This window comes from Photinus pyralis, unplaced genomic scaffold (genome assembly GCF_008802855.1).
Source record: "Photinus pyralis isolate 1611_PpyrPB1 unplaced genomic scaffold, Ppyr1.3 Ppyr1.4_unclustered_Scaffold8227, whole genome shotgun sequence".
NCBI lineage: Eukaryota > Metazoa > Arthropoda > Insecta > Coleoptera > Lampyridae > Photinus > Photinus pyralis.
Window position 1 is genome coordinate 334,281 of NW_022172337.1, and position 17,256 is coordinate 351,536.

At 34.7% G+C, this 17,256-nt stretch overlaps 1 protein-coding gene across 3 annotated transcripts; it reads left to right on the forward strand.

Annotated features, from left to right (window-relative positions):
* The first annotated feature begins 583 nt into the window (after positions 1-583).
* On the forward strand, positions 584-12,844 carry LOC116182966 (PHD finger protein 14). 3 transcript variants are annotated; one of them, XM_031503544.1, is made up of 12 exons: positions 609-728; positions 1,065-1,229; positions 1,282-1,430; positions 6,497-6,700; positions 6,752-6,975; positions 7,024-7,298; positions 7,348-7,652; positions 11,288-11,561; positions 11,635-12,254; positions 12,308-12,540; positions 12,591-12,699; positions 12,746-12,844. In XM_031503544.1, exons 1-12 carry the CDS (start codon positions 674-676, stop codon positions 12,761-12,763), a joined length of 2,631 nt encoding a protein of 876 aa, XP_031359404.1. In that variant the 5' UTR covers positions 609-673; the 3' UTR covers positions 12,764-12,844. The 3 variants fall into 3 exon arrangements, with proteins under 3 accessions (XP_031359402.1, XP_031359404.1, XP_031359403.1); XM_031503542.1 differs by having other exon boundaries at positions 584-728; positions 6,497-6,975; XM_031503543.1 differs by lacking the exon at positions 609-728 and adding an exon at positions 839-964 and having other exon boundaries at positions 6,497-6,975.
* The last annotated feature ends 4,412 nt before the right edge of the window (positions 12,845-17,256 follow it).

Here is a 17,256-nt window from a genome sequence, read left to right on the forward strand (position 1 = left end):
ATTGATTTTTAGGAAAGGTCAGTTAGGAACCAGGATTACTTAATCTCAATTGGGTTTGGCAAGTAGGTACCTAATTTTGAATGTATTGTGACACTACTATGCTGGCTATACCGATTATTGTTGATCCTATATCTTTCTATGGAAACTATAGACATATAGCCTTTGTTTACCCACCAATAAACGGAGCTAAATACGTACTTATTAGTTATTATACTTTGTCGCAAATGATTAAAGAGCTGCTTTTCTTGAAGCATAACTGATTTGTTTTACCAGAGCAGGTAGGTAAATTACAAGGATCAATGCTTATGGGGTAGGTTACCTTTTAAACTTTTCTGTAGAGTATGGTACCGTACCCGAATGGTTAGGCAAACATACTCGTTTTTGAAGCGCGTAGCTGATGAAATTTGCTAACATCTCGCATATTTTTACATAGCTAATCTCTTCATTTACTTAATTTATTTTATTGATCTGCGCTTTAAATTTTTACAATTTAAAACGTAACAATTATAACTTCTGATGAAGATGGTATGAATTAAATTACCAAACACTAAGGTAACAATAAAAGGTAACTCAGGTTTGAGTTTTTTGCATATTTGACGTAGCTAGTGGTGAATCAAAGTGTGGTTATTTTGCAACTGCTGAGCGCAGACCGGCACAAGAATTTAGAAGAAGTATGACATCATTCCTAGAAAAAGCGGAAGAAGTAGATTTTATTATAAAAACGGCGAGTAAGTGAATGTATTTTAATTCAAATAAAAAATGTCTTACGACTTTTATCTTATTATTATCCTTTTAACTCCATTCGTTCATTCAAATCAATACGTACACCATGCTTGCTTACACCGGCTGTTTGTTGTACTTTGGTTGCGTTGTGACGCTCCCTGCTCCCTGCATCTGTCATATAAAGGTTATGTCTAAAGATGGTTAATTTTTTAGTTAATTAGTTGAAGAGATATGTCTTCTGGTAAGATTATTTCGGCATTTTTAATCTATTTCCATTAATTACTGATTCATAACAATTAATTAATTCGTTAAGTTTAACTACTCATTTTGTTCATTTTTAGTTGAGAGAGACCCAAAGAAGAGGAGAGTTAAACCCATCGACACCCAGGCTTCTATTTTAGACTTTGATTTAGAAGAAAGTTCAGATGATTCCGATTTTCGTATTGAAGATCACCCTCATAATTCGGACGATGACGATTCACTGTCATTAGATAGTAATGCTCCAGGTAAATATTCCGCTCTGATTAGGTACGTTATTTTTCACCTGATCGTGTGTAGAGCATCTCAGTGCGGATGATGACGAGGAAGATTCGGAAGAGGATTCGGATGACTTGGATGATCTAAAGGAATTTGAGGTAGTCAACGATGGGCTCTCTGTAGCTGATGTTATTAAACAAGCAAAGAAGAATTCGGAAACAAAACATAAGGTAAAAGTCAATGGGTAGTACTAGTATATGTCACACTTGATCTTCAATGGATTTTACCATCAATGTCAAAACAAGTGAATATTTTCAGCTTTCGTTTTTTCACTACTAGCCTACGATGACATGATTATTAACCTTTTTCACTTGTAAAGTTAGATTTCTTTGTACCTAGGTTTTTACAGTGGTTAATAATGATGTCATTATTAACTAGTAGTCAATAATGGCAGAACAAAATACTGGGTATTGGACTTATTTCCACGCACTTGATTGACATGTAAAATTAATAAACAAAAAATTCTGTGAAACTTTGTTAACAATATAATTTAGAGATTTCAAGTACTAGTAGTGAAAAAAGTAATAGGTAGAGAAGCAGGGATTTAATCTGGGTGCTCAGGCAATAATACTACACTTCTCTATCTTGGTATATAGGTAATATACTATTTGCAGTGCCGTTCCGTAGAACGTCCCGGCCTGGTCATGCAATCATAATACCCGGCCCAAAAATACGCCGTCACGGCCACCGACCCGGGCCCGTAGACCGTAGAAAGAAAACTGAGGTTGAGTTAGCATTAATTAGCGTTTAGAAAGCAGGTAGAGTGGGTAAAGCTAAAGATAGGATGGCTTGCAGCCTTGCACTTGCGTTGTGCAGTGAGAACAATGGTAGATTTGTCGATGACTCCAAAAAACATTTTACCTCAGTCAGACTGAATAAACAGACTATAAAGTGCCTCGTTTATTATTTTTTCGTATGTGTTTCCCGGCCCTGCATTGTCCCGGCCCGGTCAACCACTGTCCTTTCATGACCTCGACGGGACGGTACTGACTATTTGATTAGTATTTCTGACATGAGAAATGTCATAATGGACAAGGCATTTGTTATTACAGACAACTTATCAATTAAATAAAACCAGGTGTCAAATTCTTAGAACAGTTTCCTAGCTGAAACCAAATATTTAAAAAAAAAGTTTTTGATAGTCTTACATCTTTCATGCTAAAATTTTAATGAAATCAAAATAACCGTTTTGCTGAAAAAAATATTTTTTTTTCTCTTGTTTTTTTGTAATAAGATACCATTTTTGTAGGTTGTAGGTACATAGAAAAAGAAAGTCTTTTCGTCTTTCTTTGCGTTAAAAAAAATCGTATGACGTCACGGCGCTAAAAACTCGGATATAAAGAAACGTTTTTGACAGACCTAGATCCTTGATACTTAATGTAAATTCCCAAAATTTTAACGAAATCATTGTAACCGTTTTGGTGACAAAAAATATTTTAGTTATTTAACTTTGACATTTTTTTTCAGTTTTTTTGTAATAAAACCTGGCACAATTTTTGTAAGTTGTGCACAGAAAAATTAGGTCTTTCGAATATCTTAATAAAATTTTATTGATGAAATGATCTATTATATTAGTTTTCTGTTTATGAATTGTTGTTGGATGAAATAAAACTAATAGATTTTTACTGTTCTGATGAACTTTGAGCTTATTTCACAGTTTGCTATGATTTATTGTGTCACACGCTTTCTGAAAGTCTACAAAGTTGATCTAAATTATCTAAAACGTCGACATTTGATAAAATTTTGGCATGTCAAAAAACCCTGATCCCAATAGCCCCTTGGCTCGAGCTAGGAAGCTAAAAATGGATGTAGTAACTTTCAGTCTGCCAGCTGAGCAAAATATTATTAAAAGGTATTTTAGGACTTTATGTAATTCATAAGATAATTTGCAAAAAGGCAAGGTTCTCAAAATGTACTGTAGTTTGGTATGTGAATACAATAGCTATGTTATTAGCTTCCTAGCTGAACTAGGGGACTATTGCTATCACTGTTTTTTGGACATGTTAAAATTTCATCAAATGTCGACGTTTTAGATCATTTTAAGCAACTTTTAAAGAATAATAAGTTATTCGAAAGACCTTATTTTTCTGTGTACAACCTACAAAAATTGTGAATCGGAGATATCCATGGTGTGATAAAGTTCAAAATGGGGTTGGGTATATTAGAGTCGTTGAATCCCAAAATGGGGTTGTGTCTTTTTGGGATTCAACGACTAATATAAAAATTGTGCCAGGTTTTATTACAAAAGAAGTGAGAAAAAAATGTCTAAGTTAAAAAACTAAAATATTTTTTTTCGCCAAGACTAAATGAATTCTAATTAGGAATTACAAGTATTAATGATATGTTGGCTTTTGACATGAAATAAAATCTAAAATCAATAGACAAACATGAGCAAAATTAAAAAAAGAGATACAACGGTACGCAGTCACCCATCCGAGTACTAATCGCGCCCTACGTTGCTTAACTTCAGTGATCGAACAAGAACTGGTACTTTCAACGTGCTATGGCTGTTGTCGAAAAAGTTACTCTTCTAAAGGAAACAATGTAGAATCTTTTTTTACAAAAAGGGCTCGACTTGTTCAAATTTTGCATATTGTTGTGTTATTTTGTTTTAGTTGTAACTTGAAAGAAATTATAGAGCGTCTGGATGTGACAATTTTGTTTAGTTCAATTAATTAACCGGGGGGGTTATTAATAATTTGAGACACAGGATTGCGTAAATTTCATGTTATAGTTTTGGTTCAATTTCTTAGAAGTGTTCTGTTTTTATTTTATTCCTAGAATTTTTTTCGATGTAAATTTCTTTTTAAATTTTATTTGCCGTTAACGAGGTATAGCGCGAAGTAGAGATAAGGTTCTTCGCAGAATTGCCGGGCGTACGTGCCGTTTAGCAAGAAGTTGAAAAATCGACGCTTCGCGTGATTGGCGGACGGGATGTTGAAGAAAGGAGAAGGGCTTTTGGCTTAAATAGAAAATTTTGGAAGAGAGCGGGGCTTTTTGGTCGTTACAAAGCCAACCGGCGCTTCTTCGGTTACGTTATTTTTGAATTTTGTGGAAGTTTTCCTGCGTAGTTGGATCCAGGTTTAATTAGAATTTTGTGTCTGCCGTTTTAAGAAGAATTATTGAGAAGTTTAAGAAGTTTGTCGTCGTCCTGTTTTTTTTTTTTATTTTGCGGAAACACGGAAGTTTTGAATTTGTGGGTACCCGAAGAGAGAAGACGTCGGTGTTTGAGTGGTTGGTTTACGTGATTGTGTACGGATACCTCTTTTTATCGGAATACGTTATTCGGACTAATTTTAAAAGTAAGTAGTAGTTAGTGTTTTGTTTTGTCATGTTTTTTTTTTGTAATGTTTGAGTAATTTGTTTTTTTTTGTGTGTGTCATTTATCTGTTTAAAATTGTAACATTTTGTAAAACAGAAATTTACGCAATTTTTTGTTTGAAATTAAACCAGTCATTGCAATCCAGGTTTTGTTTATTAGAGTCAAGGAGAGGTAATTGTCGGCGTCTCTTACTTTGTTTCAAGTTTATTAAATCTGGGGGTAAAGTTTCATATTGGAATTTAAGGATTTGGTTAAGCCACCTATTTATGTCATTGTTGGAATGCTATAGGGTGGCAGAATCCAGCTGGACCTTGAGATGCGGATAAAAATTTTGTTTTCATTTTATTTACAACTGAGCTAGCTAGAGGTAGGTCGTGGGATTCCCAGAAGTGAAGGTTAGGTCTCACAACAATATCTAAAAATCTTTGGATATGTATAATATTAGGCTTATCGAAACGAAAAATAATGGGCCGGATTTATTCAAATAGTAACCCACTTATTAACGGGCTAAGTTTTGGAGTGGTTACCCATTCAAATACGAGTATTAGCTGGGAGCAACGTTGCTTGACTGTATATATAGACAATAAATGGATCATTAGTAATAAACACAAACAAAAGTTAAAAAAAAGCGCTAGAAGTCGTTAGACAACAACATGGAGTATTTAGGAAAGAATGTATCATCAAAAATTACCTATTACCGTGACCTAATTAGAATTATTAATTTAAGGGGTAAACTTTGTTTGTTTGAAAGTATAACAATAGAATTCCGAATAAACAAAAATAAATACGGTTTACGGTGGTAACGGTTATATACAATAGTTTTGAAGTTTTAAATATGTTAAAATATCTTCTTTTTTGTCTTTGGCAGTGTATGCTCGTAGTTTCTTGTGTTTTTACGAATTAACAGCACCATTTCTTATTAAAAAGTAGTGATATTTACATTTTTTAAATCAGAAAAAAATGTTCTATCAAATGATATAAGAAAAAAAAACAAAGTTGATGATGGTTAATCGGAGACGAAACGTCAGATTAAAATTTATAACTAGCATCTTGTAGAGGGAAAAAAGTGGCCACAATAATGTGTCATTTATTTTGAAATATCTTTTTAAATAACTAAAAAATAAAATCGATTTTGTACAATTTTGTTTTTTTCAGAATATCTTTGAAAGTTGTCGGAATTTTTTTAAGTTTCAAACGTCATTTTGTTAAGGATCAAAATACGCAACTTGGCCAAATTTAAACTACCTACCTATCTCTTACAGTTTCCGAGATATCCCCTTGGTGGCCCTCGAATTTTAATCGGCCTGTATAAAGATTAACCTAAGACATGACGTTGTGAAAGAAAAAACTATCTAAAATTTGAATAAGAAACAGTTTCCTCGAATTCAAATTTTTTTAATTACAACTATTTAAATTTCCGTTTGACGTTTGCAATCTTTAAATGATTTTAATACGTAAACGGTTTACTCTGCGTTTTCAGTTAAATGCGCACGACCGTGATTTTCGTAAGAAAACTATAAGGTGCCGTGTTTCGCGACGCAATATGCGATTTACAATGCTACATCCGTAATAAAATATTGGCTCCCGTAGTCATCTTAAAGTTCGTATTTAGGTTTTTTTGTAGCGAAAAATGGCAAACGATTTTTCAAAAAGAAGGTAATGCAGAAGCAACCCGCGTTCAGCTAAAGCAATACGTGTTGAACGGCAAATTCAAATATACTTTTCACACCACCAACAGGTAAGTCTCGTCCAGATCTTCCACTCAAAATAAAATAGTAGATTATTAAACTTGGCATAGAAACTCCACCTTGCTCACTGCGATTGGTGGTGCCAAATAAGATCCAACCTGCCTATAACTTGACGCAATGTATTGCAGAGAGGGACCAATCCAATTACAATCTTATCTTGTTTCAGTTCGATGTTGGTGATGCACAATTATTAATTTGTTGCGGTTGTCTGGGTGATCAGAGCGATGGAGTGAATGAATTAATCGAATGTGATGGATGCGGTATTACAGTACACGAAGCATGCTACGGTGTATCCGACAGTGGAAGTATTGCAAGCACAGATTCACTATCGCCCACAGCGCCATGGTTCTGTGAAGCATGCAAAGCTGGGGTTTTGAATCCGGTTTGCGAATTATGTCCAAACTCTGGTGGTATTTTTAAGGAAACCGATGTAGGGAAGTGGGTTCATTTAGTGTGCGCTTTGTATGTTCCTGGTGTCGCTTTTGGAGAGGTGGACCGACTTTCAAGTGTGACTTTATTCGAAATGCCATACAATAAATGGGGTGCCAAAGTATGTTCTCTTTGTCAAGATGAACGTTTTGCCAGGACTGGTGTGTGCATTGGGTGCGATGCGGGAATGTGCAGAACATATTTCCATGTTACATGGTAATTGAGGTATATCTATGTGGAAAGTTTTAATCTATCACATTTCAGTGCTCAACGCGAAGGTTTCCTTTCAGAGGCACATTCTGAAGAAGTTGATCAAGCAGACCCTTTCTACGCACATTGCAAGATGCATTCTGATAAAACCTTGGTCAAAAAGAGAAAACGTAATTATTTAGCATTACAGCTGCGCGCGCACAACAGACGTAAACATTTAGAAGACAGCGAGAACACGCCTTCATCCGAACAGCAACGTATTCACAGAAAGTTGGAGAAGCAGAAACTGCATTATCTTTCTTTAAAAAGCCAGAAACAACCACCTTGGGGTAATCTAGTAATTGTATTTTCATTGACTTTATTCTTATAATTGTGCAGTTCCAACACAAAAAATGCCAAGACTTTTAACCACCTCGGCTTCTGCATGTAGGAAATTATTACGCAAAGCAGAGTTAATGGGTATAGATACAGCTGCGTTAGAAATACAAGAAGCACAAATGGCCGCTTTAGTGGATATAAGAAAAAAATGGCATATACCTCCCGCATTTAGTGTTGAATTTATTGCTTATTATTTAGACCGCAATGATCGCTTGAAAGTAATGAAAACTGCTTTGGAGCAACTTCTAGAAGATAACAATGATTTAATAGAACAACAACAGACATACAGAATGAAGTATGACGAGGTTAGTACATCTCCGCACACCACTAAGCATGTAGTTCTTCAAAAGTTTAGTAAAATCACAATTTTAGTACAATTCACATAATTAAACTCAAAACTCGATTTGAAAATGAATTAAAGTCATCAACAAGAAGGAAACATTCCAAAAGGGTGATTTAGTTTTGGAAATGTTAATAAATTTGTGTTTTTATTATTGCAGCCTGTCAAGAAAGATATTTATATTTAATTGGAGACTATATAGTCGGAATCTTTAATTTAATTAATGTTCTGTCTGAAGTTTTATTAGAAAATGACTTTAAAAGTACAGTGGCAACAATAGCTTAGGTTTGTCTTGTGCCATTTTACATGAAAACGGTAAGTGATTAAATTTCTCTAAACATGTTAGGCATTGATGATTTGGGGGCGTGAGTGTAAGATTTCGGATTCTTCATCTAGTCTTCATCTGAAGGATACACAGGGTGTAATTTAAAGAAAAGACGCAAGCTGTAGCGCCTACAGTTTTTGTCCAAATTCAATTCAACAAAAACCATATTTAATGACTGCAAAAATACTAGGTACAAAACGGCCACAATTAAAGTGTTTTAAATTATTATTTTCGAGGGCTACTAATGGTTGACTTAAATCGCATAGTAGGTCTTTAAAATTAAATTTGATGGCATTTGTTCCCCTAAATTCAATGATTAATATCAAAGTTACTCTTGATTGGAATTTTTCACACAAAAAATTAAAGAAGCTAATCTTTCTAAATTTTGTAGCATGCCTTGGAAACAATTCTCTTTACGCATCAAGTGAAACAGTAATTGTGAGCAAATAGTACGACTATTACTACAAAAATGCTATAAATAACTAAAGTCACTAAATATAGAAAGTACAGCAATCATCCGTCATTTTTGGCCAAATTTGCTGCCAACTTAAAAAAATTGACAAATAAAATCTGAATCGCTGTAATTTTTTATAACCTAACTTCATAGTACTGTCATGTTTTATAAAAATATATACAGATATCTCCAAACAGGTGGAACAATCCCTAACATTGAAGTTACTAGAATTTGGTAACTTCCGCCATTTTTGGGCAAAAATCATGCGTTCTCTCTCTAACACACGAGCCCAATGGATTGCGGTACTTTCTATATTTAGAGCCGGTATTTCCATCTCGGGATAAAGTCAAGTATAAGATATCTTCCAGGTAAACCGACAGTTAGCGTCGCTTCGGGTATTTCGAACCTCGTTTAAATATTATCGGCAGGATAAGTTCTAGATAAAGTTATTGGGTAGATTTTCTGCAGTTATCAACATAACCCCAGGATATTGCGTCAAATTTCCAGCAAACTGGTGACGTTTTAAAAATTTGCGAAATTACCAACCGTACCTATACTAAATAGGAAGAAAGAATTTGAAGTATGGAAGTAGAAGTACGCAAATACATACTATGTTTTCTTGAAGGATATAGGTAACCTATTTTAGATTCCAAATGGATGAAGATTTTCTTGACACAAGCATACGATTTTCAGATGTGCTGAAATTAGCAGTTCTTTTCTTTCTACGCAGTGCATTTACATCACGATTTTGGTTCATGTTCAGAGTACTCATAAGTAAAGCTTATTCTGTAATTTACATTTGACAGGTATATTACAAGTCACTGAATTTCTTTCCAAAACAAAAGCATTCGTTCAAATTGTCAGGTAGTAAGCTATCTTGCTCTAATATATGGCCCTGCCGTTCGCTATCTTTTTCTATTATAGACTTCTAAAATCGGCAACATTGGCTATGGTCAGGTAGCTATCTACGGGATATATTTATACCGCACGCTAATGGAAATACTCGCAGATAGATAAACGGAAGATATCGGGCGGTATAAGTTATTTTGCAGGTACGAATCTAGTACTTTATCCGGCCCTTAGTGACTTTTATAAATAACCACAATTATATGCCACCTGGCGGTGACGCATTTAATTTAAAACATGGTCGCGTCAACACTTTTTTTGGATCGGTTCTGGAAGCCTCGGGCAATCAGACAGACAAAACGGAAAACTCCCGGGAACGGGCGGAACGTTCATTGGCGAATATTCTAAAATAGAATTCGGGCACACGGAAACGGAAGCGATTTTCCAAAGCGGAAACGGAAGCACAAATTAACTAATGGCATCCAGTGGCTACGGGAAAACAAACCTGCAAAAATTTCAACCAAAATGACATGAAGCCAAAACGGAATAAGCTTCCCCTAAATTGTGTTGTTACCTTATATATAATTCCCAAAAAATTTGGAAATAGAACTCAGATCTTCCTGCCGGGGAGCGTACTTGGGTGATAACGTCAACAAAAATTAAATACAAACAAAAACATTAAATAGCACACTCATCTGAAGTTTGTGGCAACACAATTAACTTCGGTTAATTATACTGAACTACAATGACCGGGCTGACATTCCGAAATTATGTAGTTCAATTAACACTGATCGCGTCCCGGAATCCCGAGATCAAATGACAGGTTCATCTATGTGTAAGTGAGCGGCCCTGCCAGTTTCTATCCTAATATTAAATTAAATGAACATAGGGATACTGTTTATGGAAATTGTAAATCATGAAATATAATAAATTCATATAAATTTCTTCCATGGGAATCATAGTTGGAAGCGTCTCCATCACACTGGTCGCGTTGCAACGTTATGGCAATACTTATCTTTTGTCATAAGTAGTAGCTCAAGGTCCCCAGTAATATTGATTATTCGTTTACGTAGGCATTCCACAAAATTGGGCCTTCCCCACACCAAGGTCCAAATGTCTCTACTGCAAAAGGTATAAAAATATTCATTTTTCCCCTGCTTCCTCATGCCGAGGCCTGTTGGATGCTAAAAAAAATAAATACATATCTCTACGGGAACAATTAGAAACTTAACAAGTAATTCGCCAGCTGGTTTCCTTATCAGCAGCAGCTCTACAAATTAAAAAATTACTTTTACCTTCTGTTTCTCACTCCTAGAAGAAATAAATAAATCTGGAAGCTATGATTTCTTAGTAACAAAGCGTCCAATTACGCGTCCATATATACTGGGTGTTCATGTACCGGGTGGTCATCAAAACTGGTAGATTTCATATGCAAAACTGATGCTTTGTTACATATTAGCCTCTGGTCGCTCAGTGATGACCGTCAACAGGCAACTCCAAGAAGCATGTATGACTATGAAGGGTTACTTACCTGAATAATTTCTAAAAACTGCAACAGCTGCAGAAAAGGATTCTGTAGACAATCCTAAATCTGAATCGAAAATGGACACATGTTTGGTGATTCATTTTTCTTTAAGGGACGATCCTGCCAAGTTGAGGCTTCAACCTGGATATGATCACAGAATGGTATCGCTGGTTGGTAACATAGATAGAAGACTTGGGAAACCCAGTACCTTTGATCATGATGTGTCGAAAGCTATTGAAAAGTCCGGTAAAATTAGTTATGCACACAACATGTAGAAGAAACGTAACCGTCAGGTACAGTTCCGCCAACTGACGGAAAACGAGACCGAATTACCATTTTTATTGTCAGATTAGTAGCTTGTAAAGAGTTACATTGCTTAGTGGGTTGCAATTTTCTATACAACCACATTTAAAGATTTTTATATATCTTTACACAATATTAATTTTATAGTTGATGAAAGAAAGCGCAGAAGAATTACATTCCACGTCAATGTTAAAGGACAAAATACACAAACTGCATTCTGCAATTTTAAGTGCTTGTCCGACGAAAAATTTGCCTAACATTGACGAATTAGGTAAACCGGCAAGCCGAGTAATCCAACCAATGATGGTACCAACAGCTGCTGCTTTGAAAATGGGAGTTGGCTTTCCCTTAAGTAGTAATATTTCATCGGGTAGAAATGACACCAGTCGAATTCTTAGCAGCCAAGCACGACAAACACAAGGTTTCTCCTCATTTGATTAGATGCACTCTAACTACCAACCTTCTTTTACATTTATTAATTTTTGTGTTTTTAGATAACCTCCTTTTAAATGAGTGTGGAATTTGCCGACAACATCGAGATCAACATTTATTGGCCAAGTGTGATACTTGTCACTTGTATTATCACTTAAACTGTTTAAACCCTCCCCTTACTCGGCTGCCAAAAAAGTCAAAACTCTATGGCTGGCAATGTTCAGAATGTGATAAGACCACAGATTCGGAGGTGGAGCAAGTGAAGACGCCCCGCAGAAGCCGCAGTCGTTATAGTAGAGAGTCAAGATCTGACAAAGAGATGTTTACTCCTAAGGTTATTATTAAACCGGTTGAACGGGACCCCCTACATCCAGAAGTAACATCTAATGTTACAATACACGTAAAGAACTACAACCTGCCAACTGAAACAAATGCGTATAAATTTGAAGAATCCTTTAAAATCAATGAAACAGATAATAGAAATGGTTATGGACTGAATAGCAGTGTCGAAGATCCATCACTACAGATACTGTCTCGCTCCAGTAAAAAACGTAGAAGAGAGAAACATCGTTCTCGTTATTCTCCAGACGCTTTACGTCCTTCTAAAGAACATAAAAGAAAAAGGAAGAAGAAAAGTTTGGATATTGAGAATCCAAATCCACATCCTCGTATCACTATAAAGGTGCCTTAATATCAGTCTTTGTTTAATTAGCCTGTAAATTGTATTCTTTTTAGATTCGCCCAATTCCTTTACCTGCTGGAGAAAAGACGTCATCTTCAAATCCACAATGCTTTTATGTTCCCAATGAAAACGATGACAATGCTCCGCCCTACCCCAGTATTAAAAAAACGATTAGCACTCCCTATATTCCAATTACACCCGTTTCCACCACACCCGTGAAGAAAAGCGGTAATTCTTCTATGTGTGATGTCTGTAATTCAGAGGGAAATCAATCAAATTTAGTTAGGTAAGGTCGGATGGCAAAGTAAACACTCCAAGTATAATATTTTATTTTAGCTGTGATGATTGTTATAAACGCTACCACTTCACTTGCCTAGAGCCCCCATTAAAAAAATCCCCCAAGAAAAGAGGCTACTCGTGGCATTGTGCAGATTGTGATCCAACGGTAAGTTGTAAGTATGGTGGATTCATGTAACTAATTCGGTTTTTAGGCGTCAGAATCTAATTGAAGACATCAGTAGCTGTTTTATATGTTTAATAATGGATTTGGCTTGGCCATGTGAATTAAATAATAAATTCATTTACTACTAGGATTTTTTTCAAAAAGCTAGTTTATCAATCCTAAAAATTGTTGTAAAAAGGGTAAAGGGTGATGCGGAATACTCATGCCAGTAACTTATAGAGTGGTATCTCACATGCGAGATGTTGTGTCTAACATGGCATGTATATAACTGGCATGCAAATAGATTACACAGCATTTAATTTTTATGCGAGTGGTGTCCATGTATCCATGGAGAGTTTTACATGCAAGCAAAGAGTACCCATAGTAAGAGAAACAGTGCAATGGCACAAACGCGTGTTGGCTATAAGAACTCTACCGCTAGGCCCTCGTGTAGAGGTCGGCAGAACTAACCGGCTCTAAATATTGCCGTGTATCGAACATTTACAGAATTCTTTATAGAATCTCGGTTTAAATTTTTAAAATATTTGCGCGGTTGTCACATTTAATTTTCTTTCTTATTGGCTGTATAAATTGTGGACATGATATAATTAGAAAACATTACTTAACTAGGTATGAAAGAAATCAGTAATGATTCAGTACCTATTGTTCATTAGACTGGTATTTTCCTGTTTAGTTGGCATCTATTAAATGGACGGTAATTACGATTTAACTGAATAACTATTAACTAATAACAGGTACAATTATAAACATGTAAATTGAATTTGTTATTATGCATCCTTGTTAGATTATCTCCTACAATCAAGTTAAAATAGACAACATATTTTACAAAATGCCCTAGCAAATTTGATTTTATGATGAGCATATCGATTATTTTACAGGAAATTTTGTTTGCTTTAATTTTGTATAGTAGCTTACATACGCTGCATGTTTCTTAAATGTTAACATACTAATACAATGCAATAATCCTTATAATAATAATAATACTTTTATTTCCATAGGACATATAGATAATGTTCACTGAAAAAAAACATCAGTCTAAATCCAGGGGTCGGCAACCTGCGGCTCTTTTGATAAAGTTGCGGCTCAGCGTATTTATCTAAAGAAAATAGTTCATTTGTTTGAAATTCGCCTTTTTAATTAATCATATTTGTTTACGAAATCAAAAGTACACTTGCAGCAAATAATTATCTAATTTGTGACACTCGTTTACTTTCTGCTATTCTTTTGTTTTTTTATTATAGCAGTCTACTCCGATGTATAAACACGTAATTAATTGTGAAAAATATTGAATAACAAAAACTTTTAACTACTTCTAAAAACTTATAAACATTGAAGAGAACACAAAAGACAATCAAATAGCGAAATAAAATAGTGGTAGTTCCATTTGAAATAGTTATAGCACTTTGATCAATGGCATTGAAACAAGTAAAAATATGCAGGATGTTTTATTTAAAAAGATCAGTTATTTATTGACATCGTCAAATTGGGACACCCTGTATATTCAAAAATAATATCTGTAGATCAGCAACCACCAATATTTTTACCAGGTATCAGCTATGTAGGAAAAACCGACGCACTGTTGCAGGACCCTACAGGGTCATTCTTGACGAGCGTCAGTTAGAAAGATATGGAAAACCTTTGAAAATGAAGATAAACTGATAAGTTCTTTATGGGTTTTGGCACATGATGAATTGAACTAAAATATTTTCAAGATGGCGCCACTTCCGGAAATAGCCATCAACTTTGTTATTTTAAATAGGGACCCCCCTATTTTTTCTACATTTTCGGTTTCTATGTCGAATTTGGAGTACAACGATACCTCATAGTTGACCCTTTAGTCCAAGGGCTTCGCCGATATTTAAGTGTTTATGTCAAAAATTGAATTTGCAGGGGTAATATTAAAAATTTATTATTCGAAAACCGCGGTGAGAGATATTGCAACACAGTTTTCACTGATTTATTAAAGAAAGATCGACTTTTCTTATGGTATGCGTAATAGTCTAAAAAAGTGAGACTACAACACTTTTTCAAAGCTCTCAACTTTTAAACTTTTAAATATCCGTAACTCCATTTTTTCAAATGGCACCCCCCATTTTGTTCTTCACCGTTGTTTTTCTTTTTCCCAGACCTTTAATTTAATACAAAATGTCAAAAGCTGCTTTAAACGGTTTCCGAGATATTCCATGTTATAGTTACTTCTTGTGGCAAATTGATAAAAAAATTAAGTCGCTTGATGTTATTCTTTTGTTTTTATTATGATAACGTCTAAACGTCAAATTTTCGCTTCTTGAACAGTTTTTAACTTTTATTTCTCGTCAATAATGGCTCGTTTGGGTTACACTATTGAAGATTTTTTGAATTTAATATAAATACACGGTAAATGGAATCTAATAGGTGCCAGGACTTGCCGTCTTTTTTCCGAAAGATACCCTCACAAGGCACAACCCACAGAGGCCACAATTCGCAAATTACTACAAAATTTCAGGAATAACGGTATCTTTCAAACAAAAATACAAAAAAGGAAGCCTGTGGTAGACTCTGAAGAACAAGAAATAACTGTACTGGCGTATTTTGCTGCAAATCCAACTGTATCGCTTAATGATATCCAAAGAGAATTTGACATATCTTCATTAGTGTAACCCAAACGAGCCATTATTGACGAGAAGTATAAGTTCAAGCAGCGAAACATAATAAAAACAAAAGAATAACATCAAGCGACTTAATTTTTTTATCAATTTGCCACAAGAAGTAACTATAACATGGAATATCTCGGAAACCGTTTAAAGCAGCTTTTGACATTTTGTATTAAATTAAAGGTCTGGGAAAAAGGAAAACAACGGTGAAGAACAAAATAGGGGGTGCCATTCGAAAAAATGGAGTTACGGATTTTTAAAAGTTTAAACGTTGAGAGCTTTGAAAAAGTGTTGTAGTCTCACTTTTTTAGACTGTTACGCACACCATAAGAAAATTCGACCTTTCTTTAATAAATCAGTGAAAACTGTGTTGCAATATCTCTCGCCGTTTTCGAATAATAAATTTTTAAAATTACCCCTGCAAATTCAATTTTTGACATAAACACTTGAATATCGGCGAAGCCCTTGGAGTAAAGGGTCAACTATGGGGTATCGTTGTACAAAAAATTCGCCGTAGAAACTGAAAATGTAGAAAAAATAGGGGGGTCCCTATTTAAAATAACAAAGTTGATGGCTACTTCCGGTATTTCCGGAAGTGGCGCCAAATATTTTAGTTCAATTCATCATGTGCCAAAACCCTTAAAGAACTTATCAGTTTATCTTCATTTTCAAAGGTTTTCCATATCTTTCTAACTGACGCTCGTCAAGAATGACCCTGTATAGCCAAATACATAAATGAATCAAAAATTTTTGTGGCCTTTAAAAACCGGGAAAGTGTAAATTGTAATTTTTGGCCCTTCCGTTTCAATAGGTTGCCGACCTCTGGTCTAATCCAATAATCAGTCAAAATACAGGGTGTTACATGACTGCATGTAAAAAAAAATTAGTGATAGAGGGGACCAAGACAAGCACTTTTTCCAAATAAACCGAGGGTCCAATGTGTTTTGTTTGGGAGCCACCCCCAAAGAAGTGGTGAAATTTAGATTTCTTCTTTATTTTTTTCTCAGCAACCATAAGAGTTACAAAGGTGAGCACATCTTTGAATAGGTTTTTGGGTATGCTTATCTGATTTTGAAATTTTTTTTTCCAAATTTCTACCCCGAAAGGGCGCACCCCTATTTGGGGGTGCGAAAAAATTCTGATTTCGACGAAATTTGGTATCTAGAGGTTTTTGAACATGAAAATGACGAATCTATAATTAGTTTTTGAAAATTCGAAAAATAAACCACTGCAATTCTAGGCCGGACAACGAAAATGGGGAAAATTCCTCGAAATTTGTTGTGTTCATACTTGATCAGTCAAGGAACAAATTACCAAACAGTTTTTTAAAATAACTTATGAAACAAAAGTTATACTCTTGTGAAAATTGGGCCTTCGGGTTACAAAGTGTCCCCCGCCTACTAGTGAGAGATCTAATTTCGCATAGAGTTAATTGAAAATGTCGCAAATAACAAAGAAATAACGATTTAAGTCGATATTATGATTAAATGATCACAAAAAATTCGATATGTCGATCATGGTATTCAAGTCCGCAAATTCGATTCCAAAAATTCCGTGGCTAAGGGTGGTGGGGAAAATGCTTTTTAAGTAGAGTTCCATCACAGTCAATTAGCATTATTGCAAGTATCGACTTAATTTATTTAATTTTAATAATTTATTTTCCTTATTAATATCTTGAAGTGTTTTTTTTAAATGAATTACTAAACTACTCGCATGTACTTTTTATTTTGTAATTTTTTGGAATATTGTCCTGTTATTCAGTATATTTACTTGTTTGGATAATAAAATATTATTATTATTATTAAATCGTTATTTGTTTGTTATTTTAGTTAGTTTAGTTTCAAAGTTTTAGGTTGGTAGGGGAAAAAATCAAAGTGGAGGTGATTTCCTCCTTAATTTAAATTTA

Coding starts and splice junctions, on each gene's coding strand:
- LOC116182966 (XM_031503542.1), top strand. CDS start 674: ATGACATCATTCCTAGAAAAAGCGGAAGAAGTAGATTTTATTATAAAA. Junction 729..1,064: donor TTTTATTATAAAAACGGCGA/GTAAGTGAATGT, acceptor GTTCATTTTTAG/TTGAGAGAGACCCAAAGAAG. Junction 7,299..7,347: donor CCAGAAACAACCACCTTGGG/GTAATCTAGTAA, acceptor ATAATTGTGCAG/TTCCAACACAAAAAATGCCA.